The 22,877-nt window shown below is 48.3% G+C and overlaps 1 protein-coding gene across 2 annotated transcripts in view; it reads right to left on the reverse strand.

The window, feature by feature from the left end:
• Nucleotides 1-22,877, reverse strand: part of LOC141740300 (phosphofurin acidic cluster sorting protein 2-like) — a 66,853-nt gene that overhangs the window by 16,598 nt on the left and 27,378 nt on the right. For both annotated transcript variants that reach the window (XM_074578747.1, XM_074578746.1), the window contains exon 2: nt 3,504-3,591. In XM_074578747.1, the coding sequence (XP_074434848.1) occupies nt 3,504-3,591 (88 nt within the window). The remainder of the gene's footprint in view (nt 1-3,503; nt 3,592-22,877) is intronic.

Below are 22,877 nucleotides of genomic sequence, written 5' to 3' on the forward strand. Positions count from 1 at the left end.
ACCCAGGCGCATGATGCCCAGGTTTGGTTTGCAAGGTACAATCCTCAGTTTCAGGTATAAATCTGTCCTGATGGGTCTTGTTTAAAACACAGGGTTGAGGCCAGAAGAGCATACCAAACCTGGAAAAGGAGAGAGAACTAACGTAGATAGTATGGGAGACCAGGCCAAAGCAGACAACAAAGCACTACCCAGAATTCAAGCTAAAAGTGCATTTTGGGAGAGAACATACCATTAAATATCACCAGCAAATTTAGTTATTTAGGGATTGAGAGAACTAGGATTGCTCAGGCAGGAGAGGCAAATCCTACAAGTGGTTGCAAAAAGATTAGAAACAAAGCATGAGCGAGGTGTAGACAGAAAACTGAATGTACCTTCCATGCATAGCAAGGAGGAGCAAAAAATCCAAGTTCTTGCAGGGAGCAGGGCTGAGGCAGCAGGTAAGCCTGACAGAGGCAAATGAGCTGCTCAGCTGACCTATTTTGTAGCACACATTCTGGTCCGCTATGGAGGAGCTGCCAGCATCATCCCTCTACAGCAGCACCAAGGGTTGGACCTGAGTCACCAGCCACATCCTGCAAGCAGCTGCAGGAGGATCTGCACCCTTCCCACAGCACCTGTCACAGGAACTGAAAGTTGTGCGAGTGCTGGGGCTTGTTTTCGTCTTTCTTTGATTGCTTCCTCTATTCACAGCTCTGTTTCTGAATTATAGTAAGTCTATCTACCGAGAGGGAGCACACCATAATCAATTACGATGCCGAGACAGATATCTGCACCTTTATGGAGCAGAGCCAGGCGCATCTGAATGTCTTAATGCCATGCTGAACAATACACAGAAGAAAATGCCCTATGACATCTTGAGTCTATTAAAACAAATAATGAGGGATAAAGGTTTAAAAAGCGCTCAAGTGATATAAATCCCCTTTTTCACAGTAGTTCAGACTTTATCTCACTGGAAGCCACTGAACATTAAATATTCAAATCACCTCTGGGACATGGGTATGTTCTGTAGACACAGAAAGCTCCTTTAGTCCTTTGACAACCATCTTTTCAGGTGAAGGAGCAGATAACAGCACATGCCACACTTGGAAGCTGTCTTTTAAGACCAGGAGGGCATGATCACTATGAGAAGGAGATCAGATATTCTAGACAGGTTTACACTATCCTTTGGGTCATGTACATTCATTGAGCAGACTGTCTCCAGCGCTGGGGATGTTGCCTTGGTGTTAGCCCCACTCATGCAGGGTCAGAGCTTTGTTTCCATGCAATCTGCCTTTCAGAGCAGCAGCTTCCTGACAGGAAAATTCCTTAACCCAACAGAGCTACTACTGAAATGAGAGAAAATACAGCTCCCCTTTCAACTAGTCCCCAGCTGCCCCCTTGGGAACTTGCAGGTCCTCCACAAATCACATGCATCAGCTGTTTCCATCTAAAACATGGAGATGACAACGCTCACTGGGCAGCCTTCAAACAGCTTCTTGCTAGCGTGACTCATCTGTTACCTAGGAGAGGAGCAGGAGGGATGGATCCATCTGAGGCCATTCTGTAGGCAGGCTGCGCTGAACCTGCCTACAGCTTCCATCTGCCTTCCAGGAAGGCTCAGCAGTCCCCAACCCTGCCAAGGCGGCTGGTCAGGCAGGTGGAAGCAGCCTGGGGAAGTACACAAACCCACCCCACTCCCACAATGAGTTTCAAGCCACAGGGTAATGTGGGCAGAAGCATTCTCCTCCAGTTTCCTTCAGCTTTTCAGAGAGCCTACACCAGCACGCAGCCATGGGTACGTGGCCACGCAGAGAGGAGACGACCATGTTTAAATTAAGACCCTGAATGCAGCACCTCCATGCCCTGGCAGGGAAAGGAGCCCTGCAGTGAAGAGTCCCTGCAGCCTCAAACAATCACTGTTGAGGCCTGTTAATTTCTTTTGCCAACAGCGTGCAAGGTTGGCCTGTGGCAGGATGGGGGTGATCTGTTTGAAAGAGCCGGAGTCCCACTGTGCAACTTCTTCCACAGTCTCACATTTGCAGTGCAGGAGAGAGGGGGCAGCTGAGGACATATATGCTCAGCACATGGCAGCCCCAACACAACAGGGGGCTGCACTGGAGCCCAAGGTTCCCCAATCCAGAGAAGCACAGACAGCTTGGGCTGATGGTGCAGGACACAAAAGGAGTGAGGGACCAGCGCAGCCCTCCCAGACACACAGGACCCACAGCCCCCAGCTGGCTCCCAGTCCCCTAGTCCTGTGCTGCTGGCACCTGTGGCCCAGCCTTGATTGCTCCCGCATTTCTGCTCTCTCCTGTCTAGGTTGCTCCCTTGCTGAAGCCTGCCCCAAAGGGGCATGGGTTTAGGGGGTCTCAGGGCTGAAAGCCCAGTGCTTTCAGCTCTCCTGAATGGCACCACACACACAGTGATGGAAAGGCCAGCAAAGTGGGACACTGACCAAATAGCGTGTGGACCACAGCATCCTCCTGCTGTCCTCAGTCCAGTCCCCAGGTTTCACACATTTTGCTTTCAGTTCCTCTTGTGCAAGTGAATCAGGTCTGCCATGAAGGCAAACCCTGGCTCCCACAGCTCCACTAATACTGCAGCTTCCAGCACTAATCCAGGATTTAGATCCTAATGTGTGCGGCACAAAGAGCTCTGTGGGAGCGCAAAGCTGCTGAGCTCCCGCCCCAGAGTGCTTTCAACGGGATCAGCAGCTTTTCTGCCAGATGACAAGAACGAAGGAAGGACACCAGGATCCCAGCTAGGTTAGGGGACTTGTGGCGAGGACAGCATACTCAGGAGGCATCCTGCTTCCATGCTGTCCTTTGGCAGGTGGAAAGGATGTGCCTGCACCCACAGCGACCCATGTCTTCACCACCAGCTGCAGAGAGGGAGGGAGGAGGATTGCACATACCAGGATGGTGGCAAATTCCCTCTCCCCTTGGTGACAAAGATCCTCTCCCCTCCCCTATGCCTGGTTCAGACTAGAGGCATCAGGCCTAGCAGGGATGCACAGAGAAAGGGAGGGGGCAGCAGAGGCAGCATTGAGATCATACAGGGTGCAAATGTCAGCAGAAGTCATGCACAGAGCCGCTGATCCCTTACACCCTTCCCTTCCCACTCTTCACTCCCCAGGGAGGGGATCCGGATGGAGGGCAGTGCCAGAAACCACCCATTGCTGAACCTGTCTAAAGGGTCAGAAATGGTGGGATAGGGGATGCCAAACTCTGAAGAGCAGCTCAAGAGGAGAGCCATGGCTGAGGCAGGCAGGGAAAGCAAGATGCGCTTTGTCCCAGTGCAGAGGCCTAAACAAATTCATCACTGATATAAACCAGCACCAGGCAGCTTGCTGCTGTCCCTGGGGTGTCATTCCCACCTGCCTGAGAGCCAAAATCTCCCCAAGAGTGCTAACCGAGACAGAAGCAAGGGGCTGGCACTAGGCAAGGGACACGGAGACCAGCACTTCACAGAGGGCACAAGGATGGGCTTGCTGCCATCAGGCAGCAGCAAGGAGAGGAGCCTACCTGAATCTTCACAGCGATAAGCACAGAGCTCAGCTCTTTGTCCAGCTCTTTCAGGACCGTGAGTTTCTTCAGGCGCAGACTGCAGAGCCTGTAAGACAGAGAGAATGGGACACATTCAGGCACCACCATCCCTGGGGCGCTGCCACATGGTACCCAGTGCTCGGAAGGCAGCCTGGATGCTTGGCCCAGCCGCAGGCACAAGCTTGGCCGAGGAACACTGGCATTCACGCAGCACCCAGTCAGCCCATTGGGAAAAAAAGGAAAGAAGGAAAATTAACAGAGCTAAAGCAGGCTTAAGGGATTAGCATGCGACAGGAAGTCCAACAGCAGGCCATGTGGCAAAGAGATCCCTTCCCAAGTAGGGCTGTTGCCAGCTCTGCTTAAATCTACCTTGGCCACAGTGCTGTTTATAAATAAACCAAAGCACTTAAATCCACTCTTATCCTGGACTTAGTTAAGGCAAATGTTCCCATGCAGACATCAGAACTCAGCTCTTCTCTTGCACAGTACCACACAAAGCTGACTTGGGAAGCTGGGAGGCAGCAGCCCTGCGGGAAGCCTCATACAGCACAGCCACCCTGAGAACCTCAGATCCTGGGGACTCATCATGGTAAGAGGCACTTCCAGGAAAAAACCACGAAGGAGCCTGAGGCTGAGTGAGAAGAGATACTTTTGCTGCTCAAAGGATTAGTCAGTGCCTGTGAGACACCCAGCCGCTCCGACCTCCTGCCTAGCAGCCTGCAGCAGGACTCCCACGGAGACTACTTGCGAGGAACTATGTGTCAGGGAGCACAGGGCAGACACGTTTTTACAAGCAACACCGGCACTCTCATTTTGCAAGCTAGCCTCTGTGCTCCACACTCAATGTCTGCATTGCTGCAGCCAGTGGTACCCAGGACTTTTGTGGATACCAGCATGCTGTATGCTGTACCTGAGATTTAGGCCACCCTTCCTGGGGAACAGATGGGCTACTACCAAATACCTTTCTGTCTGACACACTGTGCTCTCTGAGGGCCAAATCTGTTCCCCACTGACTTTTTTCCCTTTTCTTTTTTTTAGAAGGAAAAAAGCCTGCTCTCGCTATATAGTACAGCAACAGTGTAGAACAGTGCAGTGGTGGAACGATACTAGAAAGAGAAGGACGGACAGCCATACTGCAGGACAGGTTTAGGGCTTAGCAAGCACTCACTTCCTACCATGTCCCTGTCCTCCCTGCTAAAAGGATTTTAGCTTGTGCAGAAGGTTTGCTGGACTGTGACTGCAACCCTGCTGCTCTGTCCTTTGTGTTTGGATAGCAGGGCATGGTGGAGACCAGAAGTCAGGAAACTGGGAGTGCAGGCAAGCTCTGCCCGCCTCTTTGCCAGATGGCCTGGATTCCTGCAGCCAAAGCCCAGAGCTACAACCCCGAAGCCCTCGTACCCTTTGCACACCAGCACGGCAATCAGTGATCCCATCTCTGTTCACTCTTCCCCTCTGAGCCTCTGCACGTAAGAAGGGAGAAATCTTATCAACTTGGGCAGGCTTCTTGCTCCCCAGAAATACTAGGGCAAGGTTACGAGTGAGCTGCAGGGAGTGTGGCCAAAGGCAAGGAAGCCACCTCTAGGTCATGGAGGGCAGGACTGAGTGGTAGCCAGGAAGATGGGGTACAGCAACTACACCAGATATAGTAAGGAAAAACTTGCAAAGAGACTAAGCTTAGCTAACATCACCAGTAAGCAGTGCTAACTTTGACTGTCCCTAGACTCTAGACAAGTCACAGAAAGGAATGAGGCTTGAACGTGTAAGACAAGGACAGAACATCTACTTAAATTTTCCATACAGCCCTGACCTAGTAGTGGTAGTTACATGCATAGAAAAGTTATCTCCAAAAGACTATAACTTCCATAAGGATATCCAGTCTTAATTTGAGGATATTGAAAGATTATAATTCTACCTGGCAGTTATTCTCGCTGTAAAAACATGCTCCTTATCCAAACTAATCTACTCATTAGCTCTTCATGCTCCTCTCTGAGACACTCAAGGAGTCCCATCAGTACCTGGTATTTTTCCTCGGGGAAGATTACATGCATACTAATCAGCTCTGCCCACTTCAGCAGCTTTTTTATGTCCAATAAGGCACTTTAAAGCTTCTTTCTTCTCTCTCTACCCCTCTCCAGTTTTCAAGATCTCCTTTACACAGTGAGAGAGGCTGTACTCTGCCCGTGGTCTCTCCCATATCACATGCAGGAAGGTGGTCACCCCCTTCCACCCTCTGCTCTTCTCCCCCTGCAGCACTCAAAGATCTCATTAGGTCAGGTATAGCTTGTACCCTGCAACTCCAACCCCTTCTCAAAACAGTGCTTTCTAAAATACCACTACCCTTCCCACAGGCATTAGCACACATGTTCTGGAGTCTAAATGCACTTGTCTGCAGCACAAGAGTGCACAATTTTTAAAAGTCTGCTCCTTAGCAGCTTGGCTGTTCCTGATGACCCCCTTTTGATCTGTTATTTAACCAATCCCTGCATCACCCAGATTTGTGTCCACGCCAGGTGTTTAGTGCCAGTACTGGACAGCAGTGGGTCTCACACTAATCCCTGCAGATCTCTATAGGACAGGATCGATCCACAGTGATCAGTATGCTATGCCTCTCTGAACACTTCAGCTAAATCCCACAGCAACTACCGTGGTCTTGCACAGAACTGAACACTGTGTAATCCCCCCAAGTCACCAAACACTTTGGTAGGTAAGTTATAAATCTGGGTCTACTTACTTATATAATTAAAAAGAATAAGTAGAAACCGCTCTTGAACTGTGGAACTACTGCAAGGACTCCCTTTGTATCGAATTGTGGTGAACATGACTGTAATGCTCTGATAGCAACAGTGACTGAAAGCAACAAGGAAAATGAGCTCCAACAGGACAATCTGACAGCCTCCTGGAACTCCAGTACTCCTGCATTTCACTACTGGTTGTTTACTGGTAAGAGGTACTCACCATTTCCTGGTATTATCTTCAAAAATGCTGCCTTCTTTCCATTACCAACCAGGATGGTCAGTCAGCCAAAAATCCCCTTTCCTGGTCATAGCTTTTTAAACATGCAATAAAATAAAGCAGCTCCTACTTTTCACTCATTCCATGCTGCTTCCTTATTCAACCTGTCGTCAAGCAGGAGCACACACCCCATCACCGCTGCTGGCTGAGGAGGTAACAAACAGGAGTACACATACACAGACACATTCACACACCCAGCACTGCCACCACCCCCAGCTAAGACGATGGTAACGAAAAGGAGCACACGCACATACAAACAGATGCATCCCGACAGCACCACCCCCGGCTAAGGAGCACACGCACGTGTGCACCGACACATATGCACACAGGCACACTCTCACTCACCTTAGCTAAGCAAGCACTGACTTTCGAAGTTGGGATTCTGAATTGCAAGCAACTACATCAAAATAAGACTGGAGGGAGGGAGGAAGAGAGAGAAAGAAGCAAACCCAGGAACTCACTGCGTTAACTGCCTGACTGCATTAAAACCTCAAAGGTGAAAATTTTTAGAGTATGCAATTTTCTAGAGTATGTTCTTAGACACTGAAGTCATACTTTGAAAACACCCCAAAGCGTCATTCTAGGCACAGTTTTTCCTTTTTTTTCTGCTTCAGGTTGCAGCTTCCCAGCTGTTTCCCTCCTCTCCAGTTACATTTGGAGTTTCTGCTCTGAAGTCTGATGAAACACTTACAACGCTGTCACCAACCTGGGCTGTGAGTTCATCTTGAAAAGCAAAGCTCCTGGTAACACATGCATTTTGTGAAATTCAGTGCCCGCAGCAAAGCACTGGCTCCAGCTGTTGTTTACAAATTCATCCGACCTCCTGTCCCAACAGGTGACTGCTGCTCACTGATGACACGCACAGTGGCTGGTTTTACTGTTGCATTTCGAGGCCAATGTTTCAGTGACTGCCACACATCTCTAAAGCCCCTGATGCCTGAGGAATACAAAACAGAGGTACAGTTCCTAAGGCTGCTAGAGCAGCAAAGGAAACTGAATGAAAATATAATTGTGCACAGTAAGGAGGAGCAGGTTAGAGCCCATGCTTTGCCTGTAAGCCTGAGAGCAACTAGTAAGGACAGGAAAACAATTTTGACCTACCTATGGCCTCAGCAAAAAGATTTGGGGGTACACCCGCACAGAGTGGGTGAGCAGCAGCTTTAGAAGCACCCTGCAACACTGGAGTTGCACAACCACCTAAAACTTATTCACAAACTGGCAAAGGTGCCCGGCAGAAAGAAGCAGCTTCAGCTCTGTGTAAACAAGGAATCTCAGACATCTCTTCTTGCACGGGATACAGGAGGCAGAGGTGCTGAGGAGCACTTCTACTGGGATCATACATGGAAGGTGAAGGCTGGAGTGTAAAGCGAGGCAGCAACGAGAGCTCTTTGAACAGTACATCTTGCCTCTAACGGGATAGAAAACCCTAAGGGCAGGTCTCACACTCCTTTTGAGCAGCCATGGTACATTTTTTCTGCTGGCACCCTGGGCTGCTCAGTGTTTGACTTATTGACCACTGCTGAGTGGCAGCTCATTTCCTAGGTGGGATTATTTTCCCAAACATTTGCACTGATTTCTTCAAGTGGCAGCAGCCAGGTTCCCTGTGTTTTGCCTGTAGCTCCCATGCCACCCACAAATGTTGGAGCACATCCACCTTTCCCAGCACTGACCCTCCACGTTTCCTTGTCAACACTACCAGCCTTATTAGTCGCACAATGGTGGACTAAGCCTTCAATGGCAGCAGTTTAGCAGCTCCTCAGTATTTTTCCTGATTTTGACAGTCAGGTTTGCCTTTCAAGGTGATATCCACCTCTGAGACTGGGCTTCTGGAGAGATGGCAGATGTTCAGTGGGGCTCGCAAGTGGCACTCCTGCACGCCGGCTCAATTGCTGTGCAGCACCTTTTCCTGCAAAGCTTCCCACTAGAGGGCAGAAGGCAGCCAGCCAGGAACAGACCACCCCGGGCGATGGGGACGCCCTAACGCTCGCCCGGCGGACTGGCTAGTCTCACAGAGCAGTTTGTAAAAGCAGCTTTATCCCCTCTGATCGGAGGGGCGAACAGCCCTACAGCTCACCTCTGGTAGTGGCCAAAGCAGATGCCAAGGGAAGAGCACACAAACGGGATGCAAGCAGTGAGATACTACCTGGAATATGCTCTCAGCCACAGCCTTCTGAAGTCGAGATATTCCCTGAGCCATGGTACGTATGCATAAGACACCACTGATGCACACAGAGGGGAGGAGAGACCTACTCCACTTTCAGAAATCAAGTCCCTGTTGCCAGCAAACAGGAGCAATGAACTGGGACAACAGCAGGTTCTTCATCAGGCTCTGCAGCTCAGGCATCAGGATGGGTACGTGGGCCAATTACATGCTTTAAGATGAACTGGGATGAAAGCCGATGTCAGCCTGCTTTGAGAGCTTCCCCAAGGGAAAGTGTGACAAAGCACTCACGGCTTGTTAGCACACTCTTGTCTCCCTGCCCTCCAGCAACTGCAACTGCTGCAGCCTGGGAAGGGCAAGTAAAGGAAGCCGTGCTGAAGTGGCGTAACACAGTAGGATGCAGAGGCCAAAGGCCATGACAGTACCCTCCTGGGGTCCCCAAGGAAAGAGCTAGAGTCAGGGTCACCAAATACCTGCTGGGTATCAGGTCTCCCAGCTGACCTACACAAAGTGGCGTACAGCACAACAGCCCTGGTGCTGACCAGCAATCCTCTCCTTGCCATGAGAGAGACATTTTGGCTCCCCAGCAATCCTGGCTGACAGCAGCTTGCCACCAATAGCACACATCTGCCCTGCTGCCGGATCCAGAGCAGACTTCTGTTACCGCAAATTGCAGTAGGTTTGACTCATCCCAACTCGCAAGTGACCTTCCCATGGAAATCCCAAAGCATGAGGGACAGGAAGACAAAAGTCCTCAGGTTGCTATGTACCTTCATTTCCTGTAAAGCATTTAACAGCTCTGCCTGCCTTAGGAAATCCAGCCTGTTTTGCCATGCAACCATTCCTTGTCCCCTCCATCACCCCACCTCTTTCCAAGTGCCTCTAGAGAGACCAAACCCAAGGCCAAAGCTCAGACATTCTGGAGGACCAGCTGACACTCTTCTTCCTTTTGTCTCTGAGGGTTATAAGAGCAAAGGAACATAAAGCCCATGCTGAGAAGGGGTTCCTTCTCCCCACAGCAGCAAGGTGGCTGCACTACGCGGGAGGAGGACAGAGGACAAATGCATGCTGGAAACAGCAAAGAATGACAGTGTCGGCGGGGTATATATTACTAAGAGCAAGACAGCATCCTCAGTCACGACAAATGGGAGGCAAAGGGAGGAAAACAGTGTCCTGCAAGTAGATACATCCACCTTTCCTTGTCTTCATGGCTGGCTGCTCATAGCTGCCCAAAGTCCTCCTCACAGCCTTGTGTCCTGGTTAGCATGTGCCCCCTGGGATGGCCATTCAAAACAGACTCTTTTCAAAGAGGCCAGTGCAGGCCCTGTCAGTGCAGCATATTAAATGCAATACAGCACCACTGTACTGAACTGGAGCACCTAATTTTTTGGTCTTCCTATCCTCACAGGAAAGAAAGCCCACCTCAACAACCCCCGCTGTTTTCATCTGACTGGGCAGTCCATTCTTAAGTATATTAAACATCACCATTTCACTGTGTATATATACATTTATCAGGCATGCCCTGCTCCAGTCAGCCTTTGGAAGAGTGCCTAACTCTTTAATCTCTGGGCAGATGATCTCAGAACAGCTCTGGTTTGGTCAGCAACTTGCCCTTGAGCTTGCTGCACTCAGCTGCTCTATTAAACACACTCAGAAGCAGCTTTCCAAGCGCAGGGACCACACATGGGTCTGTCCAGGAGCTCTGACTGCCACCCAGAGGCCTCCCGGGAACAGTCTGCTTTCCCATCACAAGCTCTTAGTGCTCCTCTGTGTTCAGATATGTATTTCATAGTATTGCAATACCACTGAGACAGCACAGCCACTCACAACAGATGCACGGGAAAGCGCAAGTCACACCCCAAGGAGGTACATCAGTTAGGACAAGGCACAGCAGACATATCAGGCTGGGTCAAATGCACTTACAAGATAAGGAGGCTCAGAGAAGGGATGAGAACATCAACAGACCATGTACATGTCTCAGCCAGCAGCAGTAGCTACCAGTGATCACCAGCAACAGCTATCAGAGCCGCTTGCTTCCTGTGTGAAAGCAGCCAGGTGTGAGGGAGGATTGAACACAGCCAGGTAATGGATTCACTTGATTTTTTCTGGAAGATATACGATTCACTCAGCATTACAGAAGAGATCTGTTGGATTTATCTATGAGAATATAAAAGCCTTTCTAAATATCTAACGTGATATGCAAAATCATTCTCTTGCCCAGGGCTTCCAAAACTGGTATCTGGTAGCTGTAGCCAAAACTGTTCTTGGACCAGCCACTATGTTTCCTTCATAGGGTTTTAACAGGTTATGCTTTTGAGACATCCTTGTTAAAAAAGGGATCAGCTAAGATGCATTACTGAGTGTACACCAGCCCTAAATACAGGGAGTCACGCAAGGAGAGGCTGCTGAGCCGCCCTCTGAGGTTTGGATGTGCCTTGTCACATGGCAAGTGTATGCCAGCATCTCTCCAAGCAAATTGCTTCTAAACAAGACAAATGCTGCTTTCTCAGACCAATACAAATGCAATAGTGGAGGCAAGTCAAAGATAAGCCTACGTGATGAAATGCTCCTTTCCTATTCCCTGGCAGGTTTCTCTAAGGATGAGTGTCCTTTGCAGGCTCCATAGCTACAGACAGCGCCACAGTTTTGGACTCAGCAATACAGGCAGCCTTGAAAAGAAGTGGACCACTCTGGCCTACTAGCTCTTTGTGTTGTGGACTTGTGTCTAGGACACAAGCGCTTGTTGCAATACTTATTTCCAGGATGGCTCAGTGTGGGACACTGTACGCAGCAGACAAAGAGACAGCTAAAGTCACTATATAACCTGAATGCCACCTCCTGACCTGAGGACTGCTTCCTCCTGGGAAGTGTCACCTCCTGACCCATCGTTCCTGTGGGCTGAGAGCTCTCACATGCTTTGCCAGCCTGGAGAGCAGATCACACACAAGACGTGCATCCTTCTGACCCTGATCTCAGGAATCATTCCTGCCAACGTGGCTAGTTCCACTGTGGGAGGAAAGAGCAGCTGCTACTGTGGCGCCAGGTCTACCCAGCACCACAAACTCCCAAGCAGGATGAGCACTGCCTGTGTATGCAGTCAGCGCAGAACCTGGGCAACACAAAACAGACCACTACAGCCTGTGTCAGGGCTACTCTTGCCCCTCCTTCTTAGCAAGTCTCCTCTCTCCAGATGGAATTCAATATAGAGCTCTGCCCAGCACAGCGTATGAACTAGCAGGGACTGAACCTACCAGAACAGAGAGTTAAGGCAGGTACCACTGTTCACTGGGACAAGCTACAGTCTTCTGCATATCCAGCTTTCCTCTGTGCTATTAAACACATTCTTTCTGAGCCAAGCCACTCTAGGGAAGAGCTGCTCCATCTCTGATGGCACCGGCACAGCTCTGGACCCAGCACGGCTACCAGCCAGGTTGCTGCTGTTTTATCACAGCTTCAAGCCTGCCTGTAAAGCTGCACTAAATGCCTCCCTCACACAGTGCAGCTCTGCTCCACAAACATCCAGCCTGCCCAAGTAGGCAATCTAACAACATTAAGGCAAAATGCAAGGAACAGGTGCCAATGACAAGGCAGAGAACAGCCGGCTCTCTGCTCTGATGGGGCTGCAGCTTCGAAATTTGAACTGATACATTTTGCTGCTCATGAGGCTTCCCTGCACCCTCCTTATATCCAGTGATGTGGTTTGTAAACTTCTCTCCTTCTACTCTTCCATAAATGCTAAAATGAAGTTGCCCAACAGATTTAAAAGCTAAGAGGAAAGACTAAAATACCCTTGGGAACTGCATGTTTCCCAACAGAATTCTTTTCCTGCTAACATTTAATCTGATTCAAGTCAGATACAAACCTGGCAGCTCACAATGTCATTGTAGAGTCTGGCCATGCTGCTCTGTGCTAGAAAAAGACAGCAACAGAAAAATGCTCTACCCAAAGCATCATGGCCTAGTATTATCATCCCCAGGATCTGCACTGGCTGGAACACTGCTATTTTAACAAAGTTGCAGTGTTGTCTTCCCAGATGTATTCAGCCTCTGTTCACAGCTTTCCCTACTAGCTTTGCTTAAAGTCTTTTCCTTTTAACCAGTTTGTAATTTGGTACCCACCTGTGCCCTCATACTGCAGCGCTGCTGAAAGCACTGCTTTCCACCCACCACCCCAGGACCTCTGGGTCTCTGTGGACTACTTTCCAGGCAAAAGCAAAAGGGATCCAGGCTGACTAAAAGTAAGCTTAAATTGTCTGCATGGAGTTTCCCAACAGGTTTTTAACCTCTCTGATACACCCGTCTCTTAACCCACTGATCTAGACCAGTGAGGCCACTGTGCTGCCCACACACGAAAGACAGAAGGATCCTTGTCTGAAAAGTGGGGGAGCTATGAAAGAACAGTAGTTAAAATCACAGCAGAACAATCACCCTGTGTATTCAGGGTCAAAAGCAAGACCAGAGGGTGGAATGGAAACCCCAAGATCTGCCTAGAAAGACCCTGTTGGCTGCTCCAACCTGTCACTGCCACAGACATACCAGAGCTATCTCACACGTCCCATGGTAAGGAGATGCAGCTTACCTGGTGCTGCAGAGCAGCTTTCCTTTTAGCATAGATGCCTGCAAACACTCTAGTGTGCACTGCTTCTCCTCGTCAGTCAGCTTCAGAAATAGCCCCTCCTGGCAGAGATGTCGATGTTGTCACATCACTGCAATCCAAAGCTGCTGGGCTGTTTCTACCCAAACATGCATGCTTTTCTGAGACAGAGATGCCACACAACCCATGCAGCTGGAGAGAAAGTGAGAAGACTGTACACATTGCTATGGCTCATGTTAGATCCCTAGCTAAGGGGTATTATGGTATTTACCACAAAACCCCAGCAACAGAATAGTGCTTTGTGCTCAAGTTCATCCCTGTAACATCAGGCTCTCTGGGAACAGGCATCAAGAAACACGGACTGGCTGCCCTGCAAAAGTAGAGGAGCTGTGCCCAGGGAGCAGCCTGAGCTCCAGCAGGCCAGAGGAAAGGCAGTTTCCCCCTGAGGACCTCTCCAGGCAAAGCACGCAGGCAGCTGCTGCCTGCAGTCACTCATGCTTACTGGCACCACAAGATTTCCCAGTAGGCTGCCAGGCTTCCCAGCAGGCGCAACCCCTGCTCTCAAAGGCACTGCAGCTTGGGCTCAGCAGCATCAGACAGTTACTCACAGGCTGACAGGGCCCTGGGGACTCCAGCAAGCAGCACACAGACTAAGCTGATGACACTCTGTGCACCTGGAGCTGCTCACTTCCAGCTGCTGTCCCAGTGGAACAGGACATTGTTTCCAAGGATCACTGTGCCCACCCAGCATCCCAGCAAGCCACAAGCAGAGCCAGGAGCTATCATGACAGATATTTTGTTTAGGAAATGGGTCCGTGAATAACTTGGTGTGCCTCCTCACCACTTCCTGTATTACAGCCACACTGGGCACATGCAGCCATCCAAAGACACCCTGCTTAAGGCAATTTAAATTCATAACACATGAAAAACTCAACACCCTACCAACCACTTGCTCTCTTTAAAGCACATTTTCGTAGTGCTCACCAGAGCACCAGAGTGCCTACCGGAGAACTCGGGAAATGGAGGGACAGGTGGTTTATCATACAATCCTTCCCACCAACCTGTGGGAATCCATGGCTGGAGTGAAGGATTTCCTGCACGATAGGTGCGCACAAAGCCACCTGGTGCAACAGAGGCACTTCTTTATACCTGTTATCTGGGCATGCATTGGCCAAGTCAAACCTGTGTGTTCAGGTGCAGTGTCCTTGTTTTCTTTCTAAGTACTGTGAATTTTACACAGGAGGACGTTAAATGTTTCTGAAATAAGTCATCCCCAGCTCTTCTACATGGTCTGTTAGAAAAACGTATGCCTGTGCACATGCCTTTGGACTGGCCCACAGGCAGCTGTACATGAGCCAACTGAAGCAGAAGAGACAAAAATGTGGCTTCTTTGGTTCACTGATCAAACTGTAAAAGAAGCCTGTAAAAGAAATAAAAGCTAGTTCAAGCCCTGAATAATACTGAAAAGTTTTGAAAACAGCCATGAAGGGCCACCTCTGAATCTGACTATCTAACATGGAGGAAGTGGTTAAGAAGGGCAAGCAATAAGACTGCAAGTGACTGTGAAATTCTAGCCGGTTACAATTTTTAAGAGAAGGACAAAAGTCAGGGCATAACAACATCAAGGGAACAAACTTAACTAAAGGCCCAGGATCTGGACATCCCATTAGGGTACAATTCAAAGGAAAAACCTAGTTCAGAAGTATCTGGCAGTTCCTTAACAGCAATGCTGTGAAGGCATCAGACAACCCACCCTGGCTAGGTCACACTATCTTCAATTCCCAGGGCCAAGAAGCAAGCATCTAAAAGATGAAACCAAGTCAAATTACCAAGGGCATGAACAGCAATATGCAGAAACAAGAACAAAGCACAAGCCCAGAGAAGCCAAGGTTCCAAAAGCATTCATCAGCTTGTTAGTAGCATGTTATATTCACCGGTGCTCAGTTTGCAGCTATAAATGGGCTGCCAATTCAAAGGAGAGATAAATCCCTTTCTCAGGATAATCACATATGGAGAAGAGGCAGAGGAAGCCATTCCCTAGGAAGGCTGAAGAGCACCACTACCCAGGTACAAAGCACAGGACCTTTTGTTAGCGCGATTCCTTGGGTGCAATCACCCTACTCTTCCCTCATGTAAGATAGAAAAGATCAGAAATTCCGCATCAGAGCATCACCATTCCTTATTGTAAGTGGCAGGATCAGCCCAGATGTGGTGGAGGGGATGGAGGCACAGAGGCTGAAGTGAGGGGAGACACAGGCCCACAATACCTGTAGACTCAGCAGCTATCCAGAATCCTGGAAGCTGCATAGACCATCTGACATGCTCAGAGCACCTAGCCTCACAAACACAAGCCGTATTTCCAGCAGTGGTAGGGCCAAGGATGCCCAGCCCAACAGCAGCAGTCCTGCATGCTGCTGGGCGGAAGATGCTCAGTGCTGCTCTCTGGACCAACCTGACACAGGAGAAGCAGTTCCACTGCTGTCACTGCAGATGGAGAGCAAGCCTCCCCCGCCAATGCCAGCACTACAGCAGCAGCCCATCATCTCCAGGATTCCTGTATCCAGCCCAGTGTGTCCTACAGTAGATAAAAAAGCTAGGCTCCATCAGGTCCCCACCAACAAGCACTCATCGTCAACATAGCATGCCCCAGAGCCAAGTCATGATACAGGGAAGTCCCACCCAATCTTAAGTGAACCTCTGATCTGCTGCAACCCTGGCAATGCTGTCTGGAAGAACCATTTTGCAGCATCACTGGGGCTGGCTCCAGTATCAAGTACACTGACACACTGAGGGAACAGGAGTACAGTTTGGCCCTGTCCACAGAAGCAAATATCGCTGAGGTCCTCTGATGTCATCTGCACCTAAAGATTCTTGTTTAAAGAGAATAACCAGTTGCGATGAGCAATTCCACACAGAACAATGTCGTTCTTTACAGACTTGGAGCGCAGCCAACCCTGCTTTGTACAAGGTGGAAAGACAGCCCAGGAACTGAACTAGCAACAGGGAGAATTAAAATAGGTTTGTACCTTGAAAGAAGGAAGATCTGGAGGTCTCCCTTTCAAGGCAGCAGCCATTAATGGAGGAGGCTCTTGCTTTAGAAAGGCTAAAGAGCATTGCTACTCAACCAGAGAGGAAATCACTGCAGTGCTTTTGAGTAGAAAGTCAGAGGTACTTACTGGTGTCCACAAGCAACTACTGCACTGCTTTCTAGGACTTCTCTGTCAACACTGAGAAGGCTGAACAGTGCGATTTCAATCTGTCACAGTAGGTTCAGCTGCACCCATTGGACACTATCTATCTACAACTGGCTTCTACCTGATGCAGGGTATATGCCAAGCCTGCAGTAGTTTATTTTTTTTAACATGCACTAAAATTGCATTTGCAAATTTAAATACGGCTAAATACTAGAGAAGCACATACAGGTCAGTTAAAATTGGACCCCACTGAAGTTACTCCTGCCCTCATCAATATATATAACCCTGCCAACCTTCACATTGCAATAGCCAAAGCATGTGCAGCACAGGGCCAAGGCATGTCTTAACTGTGGGACAAAGTTTACCTACTTGGAAGCAACTAGCTCTCCAGCACTGTCACAAGGCACAAGCTGATCTGATCACATGTGAGTACTCTGCGTGTAGATCAGCCTTGTTCAGTGCAGGGGTTTTGTGGTCTTTTTCTGACACTTTGCTTTGTTTCATCTGCACACAATTGTACCTAGTTATCCCACACACCCCAAGTGATCCAACTCACAGTCAGTGTCAAAGGGGTTTCTAGGCAGCAACCATCCATGGCCCGTGTCATCAGAGGTCAAAGGTGACAGCAAGGACAGGATGGGAACACACAAACAGCACAATCAAAGGAAGGAAGAAGATTCACATCAGAAGAAGAGGCAAGAGCATCTTGCAAGAGCAGGACCACTGTAGAAAAAAAAAAAAACACACCACTTCTGGGGAAGCCAAGAATAAATGGAAATCAGATGTCAAGTCCTGCAAGCACAGCACCTGCCCTTGAAAGTCACCTTCCCAGGACCTGCAAGTTCACAGGCCACAGTCCTCCAGGCCAGGATTTTGCAACTGGACCCTGCTAATAAAGTACACAGTCCTGCCCAGAACCCAGGCCAGATTCGTCAGTCACGGATTCAGAACTAAGACTTTGCAGGTGGGTGTGCTTTCTGGGGACCACACAACAGTGGCGATTCATCTGGGCTGAGAACTTCCATCCTTCAGGAATCCTGGGTCTCCCTTCAGATTTCAACACACTTGAGCCTTAGCGCAGCAAGAATGTTTGCAAAAAGCTCTTTTATTTAATCTCCTCTGTAATGGCCTTCCTCCAAAGCAGATGTGCAGATAAGAGCCAAGCCAGCACTTCTTAGAGCGGACACAAAAGTTGAGATATTCTACTCCAATCTTTCAGAAAAGAGAAATACACCTAAAAAGTACATTGAAATTTTAACATTCATCCTACGATACAGTTAATAAAAACTATTTTCTGTGAACTTAAAAAACCAGTTTTTTCAGTAAAAATGCTTCATAGCTTTAAAGAACTCAAAGTAAGCCCAGGGAACTCAGCAGACTGACATCTGGAACCAGAGTTAGCTGAGTGCTAGCCCCAGCCTTAACAGGCGTTTCCTGCCCTGGGTGCACAGAGAGAATACCTCTGCAAGCAGAAATGAAACACTTTGGTTCATTGGCAAGTTGCGGAGTTGAGAAACCCAACTGAAAGCTTGAAAAAGCAGAAAGCTGATTTTCCTCTTTGAACTTCCAAGTAAAAGGAGAGAGTGTATACAATAAGATCTGCTAGCTCCAGACTCTTGTCGGGCATTGAACAGAATCCATTGGTTTCTGACTATTCAAGAATAATAATCCTCCATCCAATCAACTGGGCTTTCTATACAAAACACGTTTAGATGAATGTTCTTATAATCCATTACATCTAAAGTAGTTTTAGTGAGCCAATTTTAAGGGACTGACTTTGGAGGTTTTAACTGAACTTTCATTTCCGTGCAAAAGCAGATTAATTATTTGTAAATTTTCAATCTAGTAAACATGAAGTGAGTCACTCACTTTTAAAAAAGCAAGCTAGAAATGATTATGCTGAACAACCCTATAATTTTTATAGGCTCCAGGAGGAAAGACTGCAGGGAGATCACAGGTGATCTGGTACACTTTACCTTGATGATCACCCTGAGCCCATGCTGCTGTCAACAGCTATGCCATATATACGTGGTAAAGGACTTCCCAGAGATGGATTACTGACTTCAATCTGCTTCTGTGAGAAGGTACCTAAAGCTTTTGTCATATAGCTGAGATGCTCCAGAATGTAAGAAACCAGAAGCAAGGCTGCAGCAGAGCCCTGGGGAGTCGGCTAGCAGCAGCAGCAACATTACTATTAGCATTTGGTACTCCAGCTCTGACCCGTTTTGAAGAAAGGAAGTTTATGTTGTCTGACAGCCTTGCACGTTTCTCTTCTCACCACCAAAAGGGACAAGGGATCCAACCACCATCCAAGCCTCTGAGGACTCCTGTTAGCAGCGTACAGATCTTGAACTCTGTCAAAGCAGCTTGAAGTCCATTGCATTTGCGCTGGCAGAAGTCACAGATGATTGCACGTTGCCAAAAATAATTAACATGAAGATGCATTGATCTCATTGTGCCTAAATAAGATTCTCTTCATTAGCCCAATTTTTTTAGCATAAGTCCTAGAGAGTTTTCCGAAGCAAACCTTTCTCCCTGGGAAATGTTTTTATGATATGAACTGGCGAGGCACTTCCATCTTGAAATTTATGCCCCCAGCTGAGTCTGACATTTTTAAGGCACCAACATCTAGTGCTTTTGATCTAGATTTGGACTTCAGTCTCAAAGCACTGGCAGAGCAGGACACTGAGGTTGTCTGCTTGGCGCATATTACTCCCATATTCAAAGACTAGTTACTGGGCTAAGGACTGGCAGCAGGTGAAACTCTTGCTCACACAACTTAAAAACAATTCTATACACAGAGAATGGCAGAAAGCCATCAATGTTCATGAAAATCTGACCTGCCTCACTAATATAAACCAAATTGGCTTTTCCCATTTTGGAAGCGGGCAAGCACCTATTGGAAGCAGCAACATTGAATAAACTTCTTTTGCATTTGAGGCAGATAGAGAACTCAGCACCTACTTGGCTACCAGCTATGGACATTTGCAAAGAGGAAGAGGCAGGTTAGACCTACCTAAATGCTGATTGCCCTCAGCAATGCAAGGACTGGTCTACTTACTACAACAAAAAAGGCTGCTCTTCACAAGGTTTCTCCTTCATCCAGCCTTATGCACACACTGTTATAAGTACAGTCATTCTTAAAAGGAAAGCATTTTTGTTTGACTGTAACATGGTCATACAGGACCTCTGGGTACAGTACAAGCTTATAGCAGGACACATTGCTGCCACTGCCTAAGTCTTGTCATTTCATACCCTACAAGTTCAGAAGGCTGTTAAAAAGCCCATCTCCAAGGTAGCAAAGCCTCAGACACACAAGAGCTACCATGCCACACTTCCCAATGTCTTCTGCAGGCTGCAAGTCACTGCACCAGCCGGTGGCACAGGATAAGCCCCTCCTCGTCCATGTCCACACTTCACTTCCTGCTGTGGCAATCTTAAGCAAGCATACCCTGCAAGCTGCTGCTTTGTGTAGCAACGCACAAACACAGCCCATGCAAATGCAACCGTGTCACTGCTCTTTGCCTGCCTTTACCAGGCTGTGAGCAATGTATGTCCAAAGACCCTTTACCAGGCACTGCTCTGTCTCCAGCACATGAGACACAGCCACGAAAACAAGATGGATATGGGAAGGAAGGCCAGCTTGGTGCAAACCACTCCCACTGCAGGCTGGGATGTGCCATCTCTGAGGGAAGGCAGATCAGGGTGCGGTGGCAAAAGTTCTTCCCACCAGAGTATTCATCTGATGGGAGTCCTGCAGCAGCAATTGCACATCTTTGAAGATCTCGCAGGTAAGAGGAAATAGACCCATTTGGAGCAGGCTCAAAATACTCCTGTTGAGAGAATGAGGGGTGCACACAACAGCTACTCAAGCCAGCCAAGTTGACAGAAGTTGGACAGTAATGCTCAGCTCCCACTGAGCCTGGTCTGAACTGGACACAGCATTTCTTTGGCTGACCAAATTTCCCTTCCACTTCTGTAGCGGAAGACAAGCAACAGTAATCCTTCCACACGCGTGCCACTCGCCCCTTACCCTCCAGATAAAAAGCAACTAGCCAAAACACAGCTGTTTGTACTCATCCCTTCCTTTTTGCTACTATAACGGATCACTAGAGCTTGGACGATTCACCTCATCCTCCCATCGTACTGCACAGCTTAGCAAAGCTGCTGGTCATTCAGTCACACCTCCTCAACACCCCCCGGCACTGCTCCCTGTTTCGGATGAGAAGGCAGGAAGGGAAAGTGAGAGGCCCACAATCACAGAGAAGTCAGACTCAAAGGTCCCACTTCAGACTTGCACCTCAGGTCACAAGATGCCACTCTAGCAGGAACTGGTATTTTTATAGAAGCCTTTATGATTTACATTCATGCCACAAATCTCTTCAATAAAAACAGATGGAGGTGGATTGTGTCGGGCTCTTATCGCCTTCATCAAATCCCCTTTTCTCCCTCCAGACATTCCTGACAGGCAGATTTCCCCGACCTACTTTTCTAGAAGAAGAGAAGTTTCAGCTACATCCCCTGAATTGCAATGAGCTGCCACATGCCAGGGAGCACCCCTCAAGAGCAGGGGAACGAGCAGCCAGCACTTCCCAGGAGGAACAGCCGCAGCATGAGAGAACCAGAAGCCCCCAAGCCCTGCCACCAATGCAAGCCCATCCAAACATCCATGTATACTGCAGCATGTACACAGGGACTAGCAATGCTTGATGCAAGCTGGGCTCTGTATGTGAACAGATATCTGTGTTTCCCCTTGGAAAGTTTAAATACATTCTGTTTGTGCGGATCTCCATACACAGAGGTCAGAGACGGAGAGGCCCAGCAGCATTCACTCTCCCATCTCCATGAGCCCTCTAGCAGATGTTATGATGTTGTTGTCTCTCTCCAGATGCTCAGAGACTCTCCAATAATTGGCTGGACCCTTGGACAGGCAAAATGCAGGCAAGAGGACTGCCAAGAGGCAACAGCAACCACCGTGCAGGGGAGGTCACCAAGGTAAACTGTGCGTTCACCATTTCACCCTTTCAGTTTTCAGATTCTCATTTCTGAGAGCAGAGGTGAACATTCGCAGTGCAAGAGGGTCATCATACAGCCCTGGTAGCCAAAGTAGCTGTGAGAGTGGAGTCTGAAGTGTGACCCATTTCAGCACGTGGATTTGCACGCCTCCAGAGCTCCTGTGCAACACACACAGTGCCAGCTCAGCCCTGGGTGCCTGAGCAGGCACCGCACATTTCATGGTTTAGAGCTGAACTGCAGAGTGTTAATGAGTGAGCTCAGTCTTCCCAGTGTCTGAAACAATACACGTTTTCTGTTCCCAGTTATTTCCTCCTCACTTTCCACTGCACTATGAACTACCACTGCCAGCTTCTTAAGATGGGAGAGTAGAAGGTCTGGCTGGCAGAGCTTATACATAAACATGCCTGAACAGCCAAGGCACGGGGGACATGAGCATAGGTATAGAATAAAACGCTTGCTACTACACTACTATATATTACATGAATATAGAAAAAAAAAAAAAACCAAAAAAAACCAAAAACCAAAAACAGAGCTCATCAAAACTTGCAGCTGGTTCAAACCATTGCCACAGTAAGCTCAATCACTTGTCTGCAGCTGCCAGGGTGCCTCACACAATGGTTTCTGTCAGAGTCTGATCGGAACGTACTCCTTAAGCCACGCTTGATTATCTCCCTGGGATTCAGCATCAACGTTCCTCTTTCTAAGGAAAGGGAAGAAGTCTGATATCATCTGGCACTCCACAAAAAGAAACTGGATGAAGGAATATGCCTACTTTAAATACACGTGCTGATCTCTGGAAAGTTTCAAGGGCTCCAAACCAATATTTTGCCAAGAAGAGACATGTCAGATTCTCATGTCAAAAACAAAAAGTAAGATTGAGCCTGAACAGCTCAACTTGCATTCCTGAAATGCAAATCTAAGTTACATCTAAGTCTTCAGCACAGCATCACAAACCCTCCCTAAAAACCTAGGCAGCTAAAGCTCTGCAGAGAGTAAGAACGTGTGAGTGCATGTGAAAAATGGTCCCTCAGCAGACAATCCCTGGGCTGGAGTTCTTCAGTGTTATGGCAATCTTCTCCAAGAAGGAATATTTCTATTTCTGATTATACTAAACAGGTACCCGAGTGCAGATGCCTCCAGATCGTCACTGGAGGGATCTGCACTTCACTGAGCGTTTGCCATGACAACTGAGTACGTATTCCTGCTATTTATTTAAACAATTATTATCAGTATGAGGACTTTCCCCTTTGTTCCACAGCAGCCTCGCTTTTTAAGTAGCTCCTTTGAGAAACCTTGCTGAAGGCCTTTTGGAAATCCAAGCACTGTATCAACTGTACCTCACAATTCTTATGCCTCAACCACTCCAAAACATCTGAG

This window comes from Larus michahellis, chromosome 3 (assembly GCF_964199755.1).
Source record: "Larus michahellis chromosome 3, bLarMic1.1, whole genome shotgun sequence".
Lineage (NCBI taxonomy): Eukaryota > Metazoa > Chordata > Aves > Charadriiformes > Laridae > Larus > Larus michahellis.